This window comes from Rhea pennata, chromosome 3, assembly GCF_028389875.1.
Source record: "Rhea pennata isolate bPtePen1 chromosome 3, bPtePen1.pri, whole genome shotgun sequence".
In the NCBI taxonomy this organism is placed as follows: Eukaryota; Metazoa; Chordata; class Aves; order Rheiformes; family Rheidae; genus Rhea; species Rhea pennata.
In genome coordinates, this window is record NC_084665.1 from 22770336 (window position 1) to 22789163 (window position 18828).

Genomic DNA, 18828 nt, shown 5'->3' on the forward strand with positions numbered 1-18828 from the left:
ACAAGAGGCAATGGGCAGAAACTGAACTGCAGGCAGTTCTGCCTGAACATGAGGGGGAATTTCTTCCCTGTGAGAGTAATGGAGCACTGGACCAGGTTGCCCAGAGAGGTTGTGGGGACTCCTCTGGAGATCTTCAAGGCCCGGCTGGATGCAACCCTGTCTCACATGCTCTAGGTGACCCTGGTTGAGCAGGGAGGTTGGACTAGATGATCTCCAGAGGTCCCTTCTGACCATAACAATTCTGTGATGCTGCACTATATGTTTTTGCTGATTCAGACTGTAAAGCTTATGCCTTCAAGTAAACTTTGGATAAACCTGCTTGTTGTTACCCAAAATACTTTTACTGAAAATAGAGGGACATTGGTCACTAATTGAGAAGTGTTAGTTTGCTGCTCTGATTTTACTTAATTCTGTTTTGGGAGTTTCTATTGCTTTAGAAGTCATCAGGATGTTAATAGTTTCTTGGTATTTACACAAGCTAAGAGATCTAGTTACCTATTGCCAGACTCTTCAACTGTTGGACAGCAAAGGTTTTCTTAACTTGACTAAATCTGGGAGGAAAAAGGCTTTTCTAAAGAAGTTAGTGAAACTCAGGGAGGGAGAGAGGAGAGGAACTCCACTGTATAAATGCCATAGGTCTTACTGATTTACATGGTATAATACTCTGATTTGATTCTTGAGAGCTAAATGTGTTGGATGTAGGAGTGCCCTTGTGCCTTTTGAAATACTTTTTTCTGAAGTTGTATTAGATTTTGTTCTTGTTTAACACTATTGACACTCTTTTCTAGTGGCAACTCAAATTAATGCCTTGTTTATCCAAATTGCAAGTTTATTTTTTTCTTGTATGCACACATTTGAAGAATATTGTTTAGCAGTATGAGGAGCTATTTAAGAAGGGTCTGAGGGGCAAGAACAGCAGTAGTACAATTTTACTTCTAGGTCACAGCATCAGCTTAATGCTCAAGTGCTAACTTTGTGCACACAAGTTCATGAGAACTACCTGCAGAAATACACTTGTAAAATAACTAATGCTGTGTTTTTTTTTTTTTTTTTTGCAGGACCCCCAGGACCTTCAAAATCCAGAAGTGCCAATTGCAACAACAGCTAAACTAGTTAACAAAGTAATAGAGCACTTACCAGAGAATCATGGGCAGTATAGCCTTGCCTTGAATCTCATAGAGGCTGTAGAAGCAATCTCATCATGACATTCTTGGTTAAAACTAGTCTGCGATATAGTGATATAATGCATGACTTTACACAATAAGGCTGAACTTTATAGAAGGAAACGTTAATGTGGCTTTTGTAAAACAACCAAAAGAACAACCCTTCCCACCCCAGAATTTCAGAAGATAATTTTGAATTGGAATTTATTTTAAATTCTGCACTAGTACAAAGATGGTTAGTTTCTAGTACATTTGTCAGTATTTGAAATGCTTTGTTATTTATTTCTCACTTGAGTGCTTCTTGCAATAGTCTAAATTGGATAGATTTGACAGCAGTTTTAATCTATTTACAAAATTACATCTCGTGAAATTCTGTATTTCATACTAGTGGTAACTGCTGCAGTTTCAATGTTCCATGTATGATTAATTTTTTAAAGCAAGCTCTAGAATTACACCTGAAAACTTCAGTCTCTGAAGTTACCCTGTAAAGCCAATAGTGCTTTTTCAGAGCTAGAACTGGTGTTGGGCTCATGCCTTGTAACTGTATTATCATGAGAATGATGATGGCTCTAGACATAGGACAAGGGGCTGAGGCATTATGTGAGGGGAGAACCTTCCACTCTAGACACAATTATGGACTCATCTCTTAGTCCAGATCTCTGACCACTCTTTCCATGGATATTAGGCCTCAGCTAAAACTGGTTTTACATCCCTGTCCTTAAGTATTAAGCTCTTTTGAATTTCAGTGGGTCAAGGAGTGTCTTACCGTACAGTTGTTTCCTCCCCATCTTATCACTGTAGAAGATGTAGTATGCTATAAATCTCTGCACATGTTAACTTTTAGTCAAAAACTGCTTAAATAGTTGACCCAGCTTTACTAAGTACCTTAGCCTTAAAAAAGAAAAAAAAAAACAATAAACTTATTTACAGTACCTACAGGGAATTATATAGTGAGTATCTTCACTATTGGGGTGGTATATTAAACAATTATCTTGCATCAGTTAATACTGTTTACTTTATACTTAAAGGAATGTTTCCTGGGAAAAGCCAGGATGGAAGAATATCGGTGTAAACTGTTTTTGTCTTGAAGTCGGATTAAATTACTCGCTCAGTACTGTAACTTGTTCTTCTTGCATTATATGTAAGAAACTTCCATAGAATTCTGCCTTGTTACCACAGAGAATTTGGTCTTACCTTTCTGAAGTATGTGCTGCTGTCATCCAAGGGTTACAGTTCTGGAGATAGCTTGTTCTATATAAGTTATTTCGCCTGTTCAAGGTCCGCAGTTCTTAAGTGCTGTACTTTAATGTAACTGACTAAGGCTCTTTGAAAAGTTTTGCTGTTAGATGTCTGACTTCCTTCAGTGGTATGAGATCAGTTATAGTAAAGACCAGTAAGAATTCTAGTAAGAATAACTGGCTGTCTCTAATCTACACTTTCAGTAACTTCAATTATAAAACTATAGAATTAAAGCAGCTCTGAAGGGAGGGGAAAAAAAAAATAAAAGTTGTACACTGATTTTACCACCTTGCCTAACAGCACTTCAAACTTCTGCAGAAATAAGAGTGAATAATCATGAAAATTAAGGAAAGACTTTTCTTGGTTGTGTTACATTCCTGTATCCTGGTATAGCTGTGTAAAGGACTTCACTGTAACAGTATCATGTCAGAGCTCACACTACACCAATCAAATCTGTAATGTACTGTAAGTAATATTCTGTATATAGTGCTATTTTGTGTCTTGCTGTGTATTTGTGTAAATTGATTAAATAAATTTGAGGGTTGATTGTATCTTTCTGTTTTTAGGTGATGTTGGACACTTTTTTTTCTTTAGTACTGTTTCACAAAGGAAGTACTCCAGCCTAGACTTGGGACTGTATAAAACTAATTCCCTTGGGAATTAGTTCCCTTGGGACTGTATAAAACTAATGCCAGTACAGAAATGTAATAAACTCATTTTGACTTAAATGAAATTCCACAGTAAGACTAATATGAACACAGGTTACTAAAACATAGTATCTTATTTTGAACAGCCTTTTTAATTAAGCTTAAAAGTGATATACACAATTTGGTATATAATACAGAAGGTTCCCCCCATTCACAATATAATTCTGCTGAGGCTGAATGTTAAACATCTTTTTCTGCAGTCTTCAATACAGACCTTTTGGTTAACCACCACTCTTACACATCTCAGTACTCACTCCAGTGGAGTTATCTACATTATGCCTATGCACAAACTGGTTAAATGTAGTCTTCAAACACTCCCTTTTCCAGCAATAACTTTCATGCACCGTGGGCAGGAAGTGCTTGAGGAATCAGAAGTGTATCTCCTGCAGCGAGGGCATTTTGCTTTGGCAGTTGGCATAACTATAACTTTATATGATGATTCTTCACGTATATCACCACCTGTTAAGGAAAGCATTACTACTAAGAACAACTAGGTGTAGGTATATAGCATACTTCTATTTATAAAAAGGGAAGCTCAGCTCCATATATGAAGTGAGTAACAGTGTGCAGCAATGCAGAAAAGAACCAAATACTGCATACCAGAAAAGCAAGTCTGGAATAGTTATCTTTCTTACCTTCTAAGTTGATCAAAAAGGTCCCATTGATGATGTTTGCATCTGCAGGTGTTTCTTTAGGAAACTCACTCAGCAGAGTTGTTTGCGAAGCCATCATTATTTCATTCAGCTGTGATACACTAGAAGATTCCTCAGCCTGCAGTACCTAGGAAAGAGCATTAACTTTCAGACATGCAACCTGTTTCTTGTTGCTCAGCATCTATTCAAGTGCAGCCTTTTGCTAGCAACTGTTAAAGCAAAAATAGAATTGTGCTGTGTTTGCAACAGTTTTTGTAGCTTAGCTTCCAGATGTTATATTGCTACCAAGAGAATAGAACTTATGCTCTCTTTTTGAGAAGTTTTATATTTTATATATATTATATTCATGTATAAATATACACATGCACATACAAACACCATATGTGCACCATATAATCATATATATTATGTGCATACATTTAAATCTGGCATCAAAACTGAGATCTATGGTACAAACTCTTAAGGTTAGCTGTTCTTTAAAAATTATTAAATGCTAAGATTAATGCCAGTGGTTCTCAAACCAAGTAGTTTCTTTGATAGTGAATCAGTGTCTATTTCAACCAAGAGTCCGAATTCATTACTCCTGCCCTTGCACCCCTACAGACTTGAATTTGTGTCCAAGGCTCCCTTGTTCAGATAGGTGTTCTCAAGTTACCTCAACACATCATGAAAACAATTACTCTAGGGAGAACACTGCAGGTGGCATCAAAGCACTCATTTTCTGACAAGCACAAAGCCTTCCACTGAAGCAGAAGAGTGTTTATAGAAGTTAATAATATTTATTTTCCCCACAGTTGGGTTCTTAGTTGTATCTTTTACCTCCATTAATTCAAATAGAAGTCCAGGCTCAATGACGATGACAACTTCATATTCCAAAGCATTCTTGCCAGAGATGGACCCAAGGAAAGAGTCTCTTATTGCACATGCACCTTCTACTGCTTCCTCTGTCCCGGGTTTCTTCCACCCTGAGCTTGCTTTAATCCAGCCACTACGAAACACACCACCTGAGACTTGAGAGCAAAGTAAACAAAAGAATTTTGAACATAGTGCCTTTCTATTCAAGTGCTTGTAAATGAATAAGAAAAACGGTGTAGCTCTGTATTTGCATTCTTTTTAACTGTGCAATTAAACAGTATGACAAGTCCTTAGAAACTATACATGCTTTACCCTTTTTATAAGGGAGGTACTGGAAAACCTCCTCTGCCAAGTGAGGAAGAATTGGTGCAAATGATCGGACTACTATGTCCAAAGCCTCTGCTAGCACAGTTTGACAGGAACGGCGTTTAGGATCTTTCTCTTCTTCACAATAGAGCCTGCAAGATAGAGATGAAAGTTGTAAACAATTCTCTTAGTAGTGCTATGTTGTTATTATTACTTAAGGGCCATACTTTCAAGGCTGCCAATACTACCTTTCATGTAAATTAGAAAAGCAAGCTGGATCAGGCTGAAAAAGCTTTTCCTAATTATCCTGCCTTGCAAAACAGTGGTATGCGTACAGGGACATCTACGTACGCAGCCGCATTTTGTTAAAGGAAAGGAGCTTTTGTACAATGCATGTTAATTTGCTTCATTTGTATAGAAGGGAATCTTTTTTCAGGAAAGTGGGCCTGCAGCTCTGTTAACTCTTTATTCTAGTTCATCTATTAAATGTAGCATTTGAGCCGCCCCTCCTCTCCCTTTATTTTCAGTCTTGAAACCAAAGATCATGCAACTCCATCCCCTCTTTCCCCCATGAAATCACCCTTTCAAATGTTGCTAAGCTATCAGACTACATCCTTGCTTAAGAAGTCACACCTTTAGGATTCTTTATCTGTTTTTTAGACCAGTAAGATCTAACATTGCCCAGATAAGTGCTCCAGCCCCCACCCCTTATCCCCCCAAAAACACAAATGTACACATTGACGAGTAGAAATACAGATTTAGAAATTTATCTTAAAACTAAATGAAGTTGTAAAGTGTGTACAATGCTTGACCACCTTTCAAAAGGATTCAGCACCCCCTAGTGGAAAGAATATGCTAGCACACTGATGACAAAAACAAGTATTCTGATAGCTGAAAGCAGCTTTCATCTAAGTGCTTTCATCTAAGTGCTTTAGTTCATCAAAAGCACAATAAATAGCTGTTAGACATTCTCAAAGGTACTTGTGTTCACTCAATATTTGCCTGAAGTGTTATTACCAGCATTTCAAAGCGATTAAGTTATTTTTTTTTATTTCCCCATTTCCGTGATGACTTAAAGGCAGCAGGAATTAACTTACCTGTCTTTGATTATGCTGAAATAAAAGTTAGACAAACTTCTGGAGCAGAATGCTTGCAGTAATCGAACAACTTTGCTATAATCATATTCTTTGTATGCTTCTGTAACCTGGGATAGGGACCAGAGAGTTAAATACCAATTTTGATCACACTGAACACAACAACAACTCCTGATGAACCTGAATTTGCACAAACTGTGCTGAGTGACAGGAAGTCTGAGATAATCTTTTCTTTAATGGTTGTTGGAGGGGAAAGCGTTAATTCAGTTAATCAAAACAAGAAATCATTTCAATTCAAATATGGAGGGGTAGAGGAGCAGGGGAACTACAGAAACTATATCCAATCAGCAGAATGGTTCTGAGTGCTATAAACTGCTAAACTCTATGGAATACAGAAGATTTCTGAAGCTCTAGTAGATCCTACTCTAGGTATTAACTCTAAAAATTTCTAATTAGAGGCCTGGGGGAAAGGGACACAAGGGAGAGGGAGAAAAAGACAGGTTCATGTCTAAAACAAATTGAAAATACTGAAAACAAAGACTTCCTCTCAAGAGCTGAAATGAGTTTAAAGAAGGACACTTTGTATCACAGATACATTAGTGATCATAATTTGCCTATTTGATACATACTCTTTATTCTCATAGCTTCAATGAAAGTTGCATGCCAGAGGGAAAACCTAGCTTTTAGATATTCAGAGAAAGTTTTTTTTCTTCTTTCCCCTTCCCCCCCTTAAATGGAAGCCTAAAAAGCCTTAACAGCTTTTAAACAACTCAAATGAACATTGTTAAGCTTTAAGTCATCTTTTTCTTATCAAAGGTATAAATGAAAACACAGCATTTCTTCTTTAAAATAATACAGCATGCAGACTTAAAGCTTTTTACCTGGGTAGTATATCCAGTGAAAAAATCAATACAATTTACCTTGCTGCCATAATCTTGCAATAAATGTAGCATGTATTGATCTATTATGTACATCTCTGAAGTGGGAATGGAATCAGTTTCTGGATTGAAGCCATCTATATTTCCCAGGATAAAGCGCAGTGTATTCCGAAGCTAGGAATAAACCAGACAAGTTAAATGGAAAGTTTTGCACTTTAGATGAAACAAGATGATAGTATGGAATTATAATATCATAAGACGATATTATAAAATTAACTAAATGTAGTTGTTGTTCAAATTGATTATTTGAATAATTACAAAATACCAAGCAGAATGTATGCCACAAAGACGTACAGAAGAACAAAGAATACATTGTAGGTATTATCTAAGCAAGCTGCAGAACACATACTTTTCCTTAGTACATACTGCTATTTGATCCATGGTGTAAAGAGCAGTAGTACCTAATGGAGTTTAGAAAAGCTCATTTAGTTTAAAGAGAAAAGACTTTGCAATGACTTCTACTCAGCCAATACAAGACCAAATATATAGAGGACCTATCATTGGAATGAAGGGCATTAGCATATTTAGTTCTTACCTTGTTGATATCATCTCTTGCAGCATTGAGTACAACAGGTCCAATCAGCACCTCAGTGAAAACATTTGATTCTGCTACCCACCAGCGGAGAACGTCAGCACCATATGGAGGATCCTTGGTGTGATCCTATGTAGGGAAAGGAAGGCACACTACAAAACCTGACAGGGGTCCTGCAGCTTGGAGAACAACGCAATTCCAGGTTGTTAACATTATTTGTAACTGTGACCACAGGGCCATTATATTTGGAGGCCTCCACCCCTCTTTTAGCAAGATTTACTGTTGAGCCTGACTGCTCTATATACTCGCAGCAGTCTCCATACAGGCAATGCTAGGACTCAGGAAAAATAAGATAAAGCCATCTAACAGTCTTGAATCCTTTTCATGCTTAACATTGTTACTATCTGAAGACATCTTTGGGAGTGGGATTCAGACCACACACCATTTTCAGCTCTGAAAATGGCTTCTCTCGTTTTTGAAAGAACCCAAACTATTTTGTGTTTTATTCAATCAGATTAATAAGGCTTTGTGGACATTGTTTCTTTAGTCTAGATAGTCACATAAAACTGTTCCGTAGCCTCAGAAAGAGTATCAGTGAAGGGGGGAGGAGGAGGAGGGGGACAGGATTCAGAGTAGCACTTTGAGTGCAACCTCCCGGACTACAGAATGAAATCTCAAGTTCCCAGAGTCAATAAAGAGCCCTGACTGAGAGCAGTCAGACTGCTGGTGCGCAACCACTATCCTGTAAGGCCCACAGGTTTCAAGACAGTGTTTGAAGGCATAAATTAATTCTCTCCCCACTCCAATCACTCCATCAACAGTTTTCCCAAATAATAAGTACCATTCTACATCTTCCATATAATTTAACTTCTTTTCTCTCAGCACAAAGTCTTTTTAAGCACTACAGCTGAAATAAAACAGCTCAAAGTTTTTAATTGAGCCAAACAGAATTGCAATATACTCAAAGGCATTACAAAAGCTCTCTAGAATTCTGCTACAAGGCAGCAATATAGAAAAAACATGCCATAAGACAGGGGCAATTCTGAGACACTCGGCATTTTGACTTACTTCACCTCCATTGATTACCACGTCAGGGTCAACCACATTGCCAATAGATTTAGACATCTTTTCCCCTTTTTCACCAAGAGTAAATCCATGAACTACCAGAGTCCTGGAGAAAAGGTTTTAGTGAAAACAAAACCCAGCAAAAGAAGTCCACTGTTAAAAATACATTTCTAAAGAAGATATTCCTACATCAAAATCCATGGAAATCCACTACTTTGGTAAGCCTGGGGCTTTGTCTGTGGAGCTCAACCAACCATATGCTGTACAACCATCTGAGTAGCATGTATATCTTTAAAATATTTTATTCATTTCATATTTCCATGTGACTAACAATATTTACAGGTATCCAGGGTGCACATATTTCAGATGAATTAAAGACTGAAGTATGATTTTTTTTTTAATTTAAGCCACTATATTTCATAAAACTGCATAGTCCCCTTGCAGCTGGTTCACATTACCTTTCTTTATGCTTTTTATCTTCAGCAGGGACAGACAGTATGTCACAGCCCCAGTATAAAAAGAAATGCACAGTGATTCTGACTTCATTACACATCTGTCCACACTCTTAAGAGATTTTTCACACTATATTTCAAAAGGCTTTGGTTATAGGAGTGTGAGGGATGAGGGATGGCAAAAGAACAGATCTGCATCTGTAATGCAGTATAATCTGAATACCTGAGAAAGGAAAGCTATTAAAAATTCTCAGATGGACAATTTTTAAGCAATAAATAAATCCATTACAATATAACCTGTAAAGAAAAATATTCTGAAAATAACCTTTATGCAGAAAATGAAAAACAAACTAGACATTCAGTAATGGATTGATTTCACTTGTTTATATACTCCTGTCCATATTAACAGGAGCCTATTATTTAAATAAAGGAATAAGCAATGTTTTTTCAACTCATGCACTTACTTGTAAGGTGCTTTTTTCCTTGTTGCCACACTAGTTAACAGAGAAGACTGAAACCATCCTCCCAGTTGGTCTTTTCCTTCAAGGTATAAATCTGCTCTTTGCTCTGCATCTTTAAAAACAGAAGATTTTTTTTTTTTTTTTTTTTTAATATTAGCCTATATTAGATCCTCAAGTAATTAATATACATGAAAAAGATCTCTGAAAGTGATTAGGACCACTGATTTAAACGACTTGCTTTTATGAGAGATTATGACTTCTTCAATATGACACAAATGATCCATTAGTATCACAAAATTTAAATCTTTAAAATTCAAGACTCACTGACCTCTGAAATTTAACTTAGCGTAACTTCAAGCTTTTGAAGTTAATGCTTAACTTCATTTAATTTCATTAAGCTTGCCTTCCCCCAAACAAAGTAATTAGTTACAAAAATAGAAGATATGATACTCAGAGCACTTCTTACGAAGTTCTAAAAGTACTTTCTAAATACTCATAATCAAACTGGATTCAAGACAACATAACATGCTTAGGAATTAGTAAGAATTTATGGTCTGAACTGAGATTTTATCAATTGGGAATTGCTCTGGATGTAAGCCACAGATGGAACATGACTGAGTAGCCTCTGTAGCGCCTCGGGTATTTTCAGGTAAGACCAGTAAGCTTTAGCAGCATAGCAGTGACCAGAGATCACCTGGAACAGCATTTACACCTCTGGGCACTAGCGCTCCAGGACGATTAACATTTTCAGAAAAGGGTTAAGATAGCAGGTGAGACGAAGCCTGTTGCATGAGAGAGGAGTCTGGAGGTACCTGGCTGGTTTAGCTTATTTACGTGAAGGCTGAGAGAGACTTTAAATTGTCCTCTATAAATACACAAAGACAAGAATACTAGAGAAGAACAATTTGTGCTAACGAACACTGCTGGCATCAAAATAAACGGGCTGGAATACACAGACTGGGTATTAGCTGACTGCACATCCAAAGCAGAGGAGCAAATCCAGCCTTCCCATAGGACTGGAAGATGGCAGCAAAGCCTTCGTGGCTTTACAGGGGTGGAATGAGATCACTGTACAGAAAGGTGCAAGACTTGTTGCCTCAACAAGTCCCTCCTCGTCCTTAAAAAAAACCCACACAGGTCAGCATCAGAGTAAGAATAGAATAACACGGAGCACAGCAGAATATGCAAGTCACTAAACCTACAAATTCTATGAAATTATATGGACATTCAGAAGGCAGCAGCAGCAGGAATTTAGTATTGATTCTAAAAGCTGGTACGGTAATTTTCCACATATTCAGACAAAAGTTCTTCTGCTCAGTTTTATCTAATAACTCCTTTCATGCTCTTCCTAGGACCCCTGAGACAATGCTTCTTTCTGCTGCTGACATACTTGATTTATTTGTTCAACTTAATGGAAGTTTCGATATTTAGATCCATCCTGCAATAAAATGAAATTCAACATTACAAAGGTCAAGGCCATGCAGTTACTGCTAGCACAAGGGAAGAAAAAAAAAAAAAAAAAAAAAAGTGAGCGAATGTTGCAGTTTTTAGCATATTTGTTTATTCCTTCAAGAAAATCTACAAAAGAGCTGGGTTTTTAAAAGCAGAATAAAAAGGGATCAGTCTTTGGATCAGACTGCAAAAATACTTGTGAGGACAGGATAAAAAAAACAAAACCAACCAACCAAAAAACCTGTAAGAATACCTGTGGTGAGGAAGAAAACAACAGTGGGAAATCTGTAAAAAAAAAAATGAACAGAAGCAACATTTATTTACTGCCAGTTTACTAGACTTTCTTTTCTTTCTTTCTTTAATAGAAGTGAAGTTTCCACAGAAGTGACAGTTGTTGCAACTTCCGGCAACTAGAAAAAAAAAAAACTTAAAAAGGCTAAATCTAAACAAATGAAGAATTTGAACAAACAACTGATGACAAACAGCAAATTGTATAGGTGTCTTCTGACCTAGTGTGTCTGAGAGGCTGGCTGATATAACATTTTAAGAGAATATCCAAACATTTTATCTCTGTTAAATACAGTATAGTCTTTGCATATACAAAACCTGCTTTTTAACTTTACCAGTAGCTCTCCTACCTCAGTTTTGTTGAGATTGCAATGGTTATATATAAATCAATTAGATCATTGTACATATTTCTCCACAAATGAAAGAATATGTTCAACAACCCAGAAGAGGTTTTTCAATTGTTTATTTTACATGGACATATAGTACATAGGTCATTAAAGAGCATTAGAATTTATGATCCTTCTGGTTTGGATTTCAAGATTCTGTATCTTTGATCTTACAGACTTTGACTTTTCGATTAAACGTATTGTATCTTAATGCCAGGAATGAATCAGCTAAGATAAATTTAAGTCTCTCAGTCAGCACAAAAGTCTAAGCATATAGATAGGCCAGTCGTAAAATAATTACATTCATACAGTTAAATATTATCTAATAAGATAGGGAAAGAATTATGATGCTGAAAACTACCATCATTGTGATACAGAACTATGGGTAATATGCCAATTCTTTTTTCTTTTTTTTTAAATCACATCTTATTTCAGCATGTATTTTTTATATAGCATTCTCAAAAATAAATCTCATGTTTATAGTGTATACACGATACATTGTCATGAGGAAAATGAGATTTGTCAAAGAATTTTAAGATAAAGCTTTCCCCCCCCCCTAAAATTAATTCTCCAAAGAAAGCTACTGAAATGAGCACTATCAAAGTGGAACAAAGTTGTTACAGAGTTCCTCAATGATCAGTCTGGATAATATTTCTGTTAAAATATTTTAAATAGCTACGAAAAATGGACTGACCTAGAATTCACTGAGGCAGAGGAGCTCTTTCACTACATCAAACACAACCTGTGCTCTGGCCCATAGGGGACTCTGGTTAACTGATTTACTCTGCAGAAAGTGCAGTCCTTGCATCTTGCTATAAGGCTGTTAGAAGACAATGTGTGTTTCTAATTACTGGAAAACTATACAGAACCAACCACGCTAAAAGAAAGTCTGCTGCTGCAATCTGGAGTTAGCACGCTGCTTTCTATAGGGTTTTGGAAGACTTCCACTGATTAGAAATATTAGGGTAGAGATGATGAAAAATGTGTCCTAAGCATTGTGTGAGTGTTATTTGCTCTGACCATTTTCAAGAAACAATCAGTATGTTTCTGTTATTTAAATTAAAGCACTTACTCTAAGGATTGTGCATTATTTATAATCCTTCATAAATTTGCAATTTGCAAAATTGCAATACTTTTTAATACAAAAGTATTAAAAATACAAGGCCAAGCACTCAGCTTTGGCATTTATGAACTTTTGCAGTCATTTGTCCACCCTTAATCCTCCACTCTTCTTTCTGAAGTATGAAACAATTTTTAGTTACCTGGCTGTTAAAAATCCAGTATATACTGTTTAGCTATCAATCAGGGCTATGCACCGAAGGAAATTTGACTATGACAATTCATTTACATTAGAATTTAGAAAATAAATGAATATAGCAAGACACTGTCTGTAGAGCGCATGGGCTTAGTTAAAGCAACCAAACAGAGTCTAAGAAACCAGAGTCTAGCCCTTCTGCACCATGGAAAGCCCATATTGTGATCTGCAAATCATTTTAATCCAAGTTTTCACAACTTTTTTTTTTTTCCTGTATGTCTGACCTGAGGGTCTGGATCTGCAGTTCTATTAAATGCTTACTGTAGATCGAGCTGCACACAAACTGAACCGAACTTTGAAGAAAAAAAATACTAACAGAGTCCTAGGAATCAAAAATCAGGTATTCAAAACTGGCAAATACTTTAGAACCAGATTTTGCCTTTACTACACGTTCAGTTTGTCAGTAGCAGGTTAACACTCTATATCAGTGGTACTGTGAAAATTAATTTATTAGAAGCAGTCAGACATTATACATCTTAACACTTTATAAAAAGAAAGTGGAAAAAGCTTCTTCTCAAAAATAATTGAGGTATTTGCAGCAAGAAACAAACAGGATCAGACTGCACAAGAAACTTCAGTGAAGTTAGTGCTACGCATACAGAACATTAGTGAAGTAAAGAATATCACTAGAAATATTTTAGTAGTGTTTTTTCTTGAGCATGTTGCAATACACAGATGTGTGTTTTGCTCTACGATGTAAGCAGTTTAACATTTATTTTGCACACAGTCTAAGTATAATTATGCAATTGTGGTTTTGTGACTATGGTAACTAAATTTTACATCTTAATGTGCAAGTAGCACCCCCTGTGACAATGCTGACATGCAATGGCATCCTAATCTCAAGTCTGGGTAATTTGTTGTTTAGTCAGAATCAATACCTCTAGCCTGGAAAAAGGAAGCAAATGCTATTTTAGTGCAACAGACAACTTCAAGTAACTTCTATTAGAACTATGCACCATCACTGGTGGGAAACGCAACAGGGCAGCCCCAGAAATACTACTGCTCCTCTGCAACTTATTACTTAAATCCTTCTGACTGCTGTTTTTGAGCAATTTTTTTAACATGTTTGAAAAGCTTATGCTGCAGAATCTCTCTTCTTCTTCCTCTTCACAACTTGCCATATTTCATATACATATGATATACATGGCCATTAGCTAAGGTGATGAATTTAAAACTCATTGCTTCTCATTTAATAATTGTTTTCCTCTGACATTGCTAGTTCAAGTCCAGTAAAAGCTCAGGCCCAAGTTCCCCCAGCTGTTGAAGAAAACTGCTTATTTTTGTAAGACTGGAATAGTTAGGGAAAAAAAACGTGTTGGTTACTAATAGAAAGATTGTTGACTTACAATTTTTAATAATTTGAGTGCACAGTAGACTGCAAGAATTATGCACATTAGTCTCCCACTTTTAGCAATCTATTAAATCCTCTAGTGATCCTGAAATTAACTCCTGTGCTACTGTCCTTCATAAGAACTACCACCACACATGACTATAATCAGAGGGTAAGCACTAACGTCTATCTATTAAATTTCTGGAAGACGATCAGTGATAACACTTTACAGGCAGCACGTTAGCTCCCACAGGCCAGTGTGCTTTCAGGAGTTTAAACCAAGGGGAGTTGTTTTTCTGCTGTGACATTCTCTGAGCAAATTTGTGATTCTTCCATGCTCCTCCCCCCGGCAGAAGCACTTTGGAAAGCAAGCCCATCATTTAGTATGTTAGTAAATGCTGCCAATTATTGTTGTATAGAAGGAAACTCCGCATCAAGTTTTAAAAGCTGGTGTATACCTTGAAACACAGGATGAAACTATTCTTGCAGTTTGTTCAACAGTTGCACTTGCTCAACAGTTCTTGCAAAGGACACTTTTTGAAAAACAGTAAATTAAACCAGCCATTTCATCTGAATCGGACTCTGTACTTCTACTTCTGCCAGCAAATGGGAGCCTCAATTACACACAACAAAAGGCAATGCAACTTCAGTCTGGTTTCTAAAGATAAAGAGGCTCTGGAGATTACACTGCCTGTTAGTTGTGTCCCTCCTCAACTTTCGAGATTATTGGGCCAATCCATTCAAGTCTGAGAACAAGACAGGATATTTTAAACATATCAAATTCCAGCAAGTTTCATGAGAATAGGTGATTGGCTGGGGTGGTGGTGTGTTTTTAATGGCTCAACCAAAGAGGAAGTTTGTATTGTGAAAGGCCAAACATTTAACACACATCACAGAAACCATGTAGGAATCTGGGGCAAATTAACAGGGAATCAAGGGTCTTGACTTTGCTATCACTTACTAAATGTGTTCTCCTTCTTCCACATGGGATTAGAAATAGTTTTTATGAAGTGTGCTGAGATGTTAAGTCCTTGAAGAATGCAACCATATATCCGTGCATGTAAAATACCATTACTACATAACTTTTCAAAAACCAAACCAAACCAGAAACATTTTTAAAGAGAATGAACTTTAGTGTATGTAAAGGTCCTTTAGAAAATGTTTGCTGATGGTACTGTTGCCTATGTTGCTAGGAAATAAAACCTCTGGTACTAACGTGTTTTATAATTCAACAAGATTCTTATCACACAATTGTGTACTGAGAGTTTAAAGTCCAACAGACTTGATGCACTGGAGAGGACTCCTCCTTTAGAAAGGACTCCTGACTTTGGATTATTCTCGAGGCAAACAGTATACATATACATATCTTAAAAAAAAAATCTCAACCTCAATTATGCTGAAAATGAATTTGCCAATATTAAACCTTATTCCTTACAAGTAAAAGCATCTTTACAAGAAATGACCACCAGTTTGCTGCTGGTATAATCCAACTCAGTTTTGCTGATACCAACAGCATCATTAAAAAAAAAAAAAAAAAAAAAAAGGTTATATTTGGTTCCCCAAGTGTTACAGAAGAATTATCAACATATTAATTCCATACCTTCCAAAACATGGGCCCAGGAAGTTCCACTATCAAACCAGATGTCTAGGACATCCTGTCCCTTTACATAATCCGAAACATCATGACCACCAGCCTATAGAAAAAACAACTGTTAAATAATGCAACTAGAATACTCCGTATCATCAATGCTTTTCAAAGCTAGAAATAAAGCAGATTTGATTTCTGGGCCAGTTTTGTACAAGTTCTGCTAGGAATAATGCAAGTGAACACAAAATAACTTAAATAGTTATTCAAATGGTTTTCATAAAATCATAGAATCAGTAATGATGGAGGGGACCTTTGGAGATCATCTAGTCCAACCCCCCCCCCCCTTGCTCAGCAGGGTCACCACTAGTGACAAAAAAGCAGAAGAAAAATTACCTGAAACCTCAGATGCTAGAGTAACCCTATAGTTTGTTTGCAAGCTTAAGAACCTAACTATTAATGGAACAATAGAAGGTAGGAAGAACAAAAACAAAAGAAAAAAATGTCAAAAAAAATAAATAAGTAATAAAAAAAATAATACATAATTGTGCTCATAACTTGGCTAAGTAGGATGCCAGTTTCATCCTGGAATAAAAGGAGAAAAATAGAGACTTTATGCCCTGAATTAATGCATAAATCTGGTTGTGTTTTGTCATACTCAGCTTTTACTTTCTGAACATTCCCTTCACAGGAACCTTCTCATAAATGTAGAAAGTTGAAAAGGACTGCAAGAATACGTGAAGGTTTTATATTACTTCCTGTCACTGAAACACCTCATTCTATATTCAAAGTCAAAAAAAATTACCTTTACTACAGCATCTTTTGATAGTAGTTGTTCAATAGGAAGAGTCCACCAGGCATCTGTCCCTTGCTGCTCCACTATTTTAATGACATTTGTGATTGTTTCACTGATCAGAAGAGAAAAATGGATTGTAAGAATTGGTAAATTACCATATATTTCTTCGAGCATCTGAGATCAAAGTGGTGGAGATCAAACTTTTTAACCTGCAATTTATCAGCTTCCCAACTGGCCAACTTCCTACTTTTGTCTTCCAAGATGCTAGCTATAGGGTTGTGTAAAAGCCTGGATATGTAGAAATCTCCATATGTTCTGAGTAGCTTTTCTGCAAGTCATCATCAATAGCTTGGGCACTCAAGCAGCTGGAAGACTTCTAAAACTCATTTCACTTGTTATTTCTTGGTCTTAGAATGATAGAAACAAAACAACTATTTCACCTCAAATATTGGCTCTTTTTGATAATAGGCTTCTCTTTTCCACTTTATTGAGAGAGAATTTGAGAACTCACATGGACATGGAGCTAGGAAATACCAGCGTTTCAAATTACGTACAGACTTCATATTACACTAGCAGCTGCCTGGATTCCTCTTTTAGCAACACATTTTTAAAATATGAAGACAGGTGTATACTAAAGACCATTCCCAATAATGATGGGAACTGTAGTTCTTGTATCCAGTAGATGAGTGATTTAATCAACCATTCAATGTACACACTGAAGGCAATGTATCAGTCAAGAGTATAGCACCAGCAAGGACAAAAGATTCTTGAACAAATAGATACTATGAGGAAAAAAAATTGAGCTATGCGTTTTTTTCCTGATGTGAACAAACAGAAGAGAAAGGCATGCAGTTCTCAATTATTTGTGACACATTCAATTGTCCACAGTATGTAAAGCTAGAAGAAATAGATTTTTAACATAATTCTAGTCTAGGCAAACAATAAGCTAGGGTTAAAAAAAAAAAAAAAATCCTACCCCAAACTCACTTCTAGCTCAAGAGCATCAACTAAAAAGATGATTTTTAAACCATCTGCTATATCTAGGGAATATATCAGATCATCATGGCCGGCTAACTTCAAGCTAAGACTGTTATACAACCTTAGTCACTAGAGATGCATTTTTAACTTAGAAAACATGTACTTAGACAATTAACTAAGTTCTTGGCACAATATTGGAATAGATGAAAAATTAAAATTATGCCCTGGTACATTAATCTTGAAAATACAAAATGCAGATCTAACTTCTTCAGTATCATCATTTGGTTTTATATTTAGACTTCTACACACTATATTCTCTGTACTACTGATAAGCTACATCAGTGTTTAGTGTACCCTTATGGATAGATCCTAAAGCATGAAAACTTACATTCTTCAAGAAGATATAAAACAAATTACTATACAATAACACCTGAGATAAGATGGTAAGAGGACAATGCAATTTTGCTGTTAATTGTGAGGATAAAATTACAGTGACAGACCAAGGATTTTGTATTAACCAGTCAGGTCTTTTCACAGTAAAGACATCTGTAATATCTCAGTACATTTTCTGGAGAGAAAACACACTACCACTAATCAGTATCACTTAGAAAACCAGAGCTAACTAGCATCCACTGGCATTCTCACCTTTTTAGGCCAAAATGGATGGCAGTCACCTTCACGTTTAATTGTCATGGGACAGTTTATGGCTTTGCAATACATCTGCTAACAACTCCTCTGGTAAAGCAAAATTTAGGCACTCCAATCTGAATGGTGTCTTCTCCCTTCAGAAATATTACAGAAGCCTATTTGCAACTTCCTCTGTTAATGTTACTTCTCCAAAACAGAAGCAAACAACAAATCAAGCCCTGATAGATGGTCCTAGGCTAGCCAATAAATATCCTTTGGGCCTTCCTTCCTTCAGGCTAAATTTGCAAATTCAGAAACCTCTCAGGAAAAAAAATCACATTAGCCAGGATCAAATTTACTCTCTCTCAGGCCATACTAAACTATTTTACCAAATTTGACTCTTCTCTGCTGTACAAGCACCTTCTACTGCAGGTTTGGAGGTACAGACAGCTTTTTCAATGATGACACAAATTGTAGGACCTAGGAACACTTCAGAAAAAGCAGAACACAACCTTATTTTCCATTTCTTGCCACAAGAAAGCTTCATCTTTGACTATCAGCGTATCTTTAATTCCAATTATTGGTAACTACTTGTCTTCAACTGAG

At 36.4% G+C, this 18828-nt stretch overlaps 2 protein-coding genes across 7 annotated transcripts in view; one reads left to right on the forward strand and one right to left on the reverse strand.

The window, feature by feature from the left end:
• RAB3GAP2 (RAB3 GTPase activating non-catalytic protein subunit 2) overlaps positions 1-2953 on the forward strand; it is a 52027-nt gene extending 49074 nt beyond the window's left edge. For all 5 annotated transcript variants that reach the window (XM_062571788.1, XM_062571792.1, XM_062571791.1 and 2 more), the window contains one exon: positions 1059-2953. In XM_062571788.1, the coding sequence (XP_062427772.1) occupies positions 1059-1205 (147 nt within the window). In that variant the 3' untranslated portion in view covers positions 1206-2953. The remainder of the gene's footprint in view (positions 1-1058) is intronic.
• A 229-nt stretch (positions 2954-3182) lies between these two features.
• The window catches only part of IARS2 (isoleucyl-tRNA synthetase 2, mitochondrial), a 30573-nt gene continuing 14927 nt past the window's right edge, over positions 3183-18828 (reverse strand). For both annotated transcript variants that reach the window (XM_062571794.1, XM_062571795.1), the window contains 11 exons: positions 16627-16729; positions 15837-15930; positions 9469-9577; positions 8556-8658; positions 7491-7616; positions 6938-7069; positions 6021-6127; positions 4930-5075; positions 4582-4772; positions 3745-3889; positions 3183-3568 (listed from right to left, as the gene is read on the reverse strand). In XM_062571794.1, coding sequence (XP_062427778.1) covers positions 3417-3568; positions 3745-3889; positions 4582-4772; positions 4930-5075; positions 6021-6127; positions 6938-7069; positions 7491-7616; positions 8556-8658; positions 9469-9577; positions 15837-15930; positions 16627-16729 — 1408 coding nt within the window. In that variant the 3' untranslated portion in view covers positions 3183-3416. The remainder of the gene's footprint in view (positions 3569-3744; positions 3890-4581; positions 4773-4929; positions 5076-6020; positions 6128-6937; positions 7070-7490; positions 7617-8555; positions 8659-9468; positions 9578-15836; positions 15931-16626; positions 16730-18828) is intronic.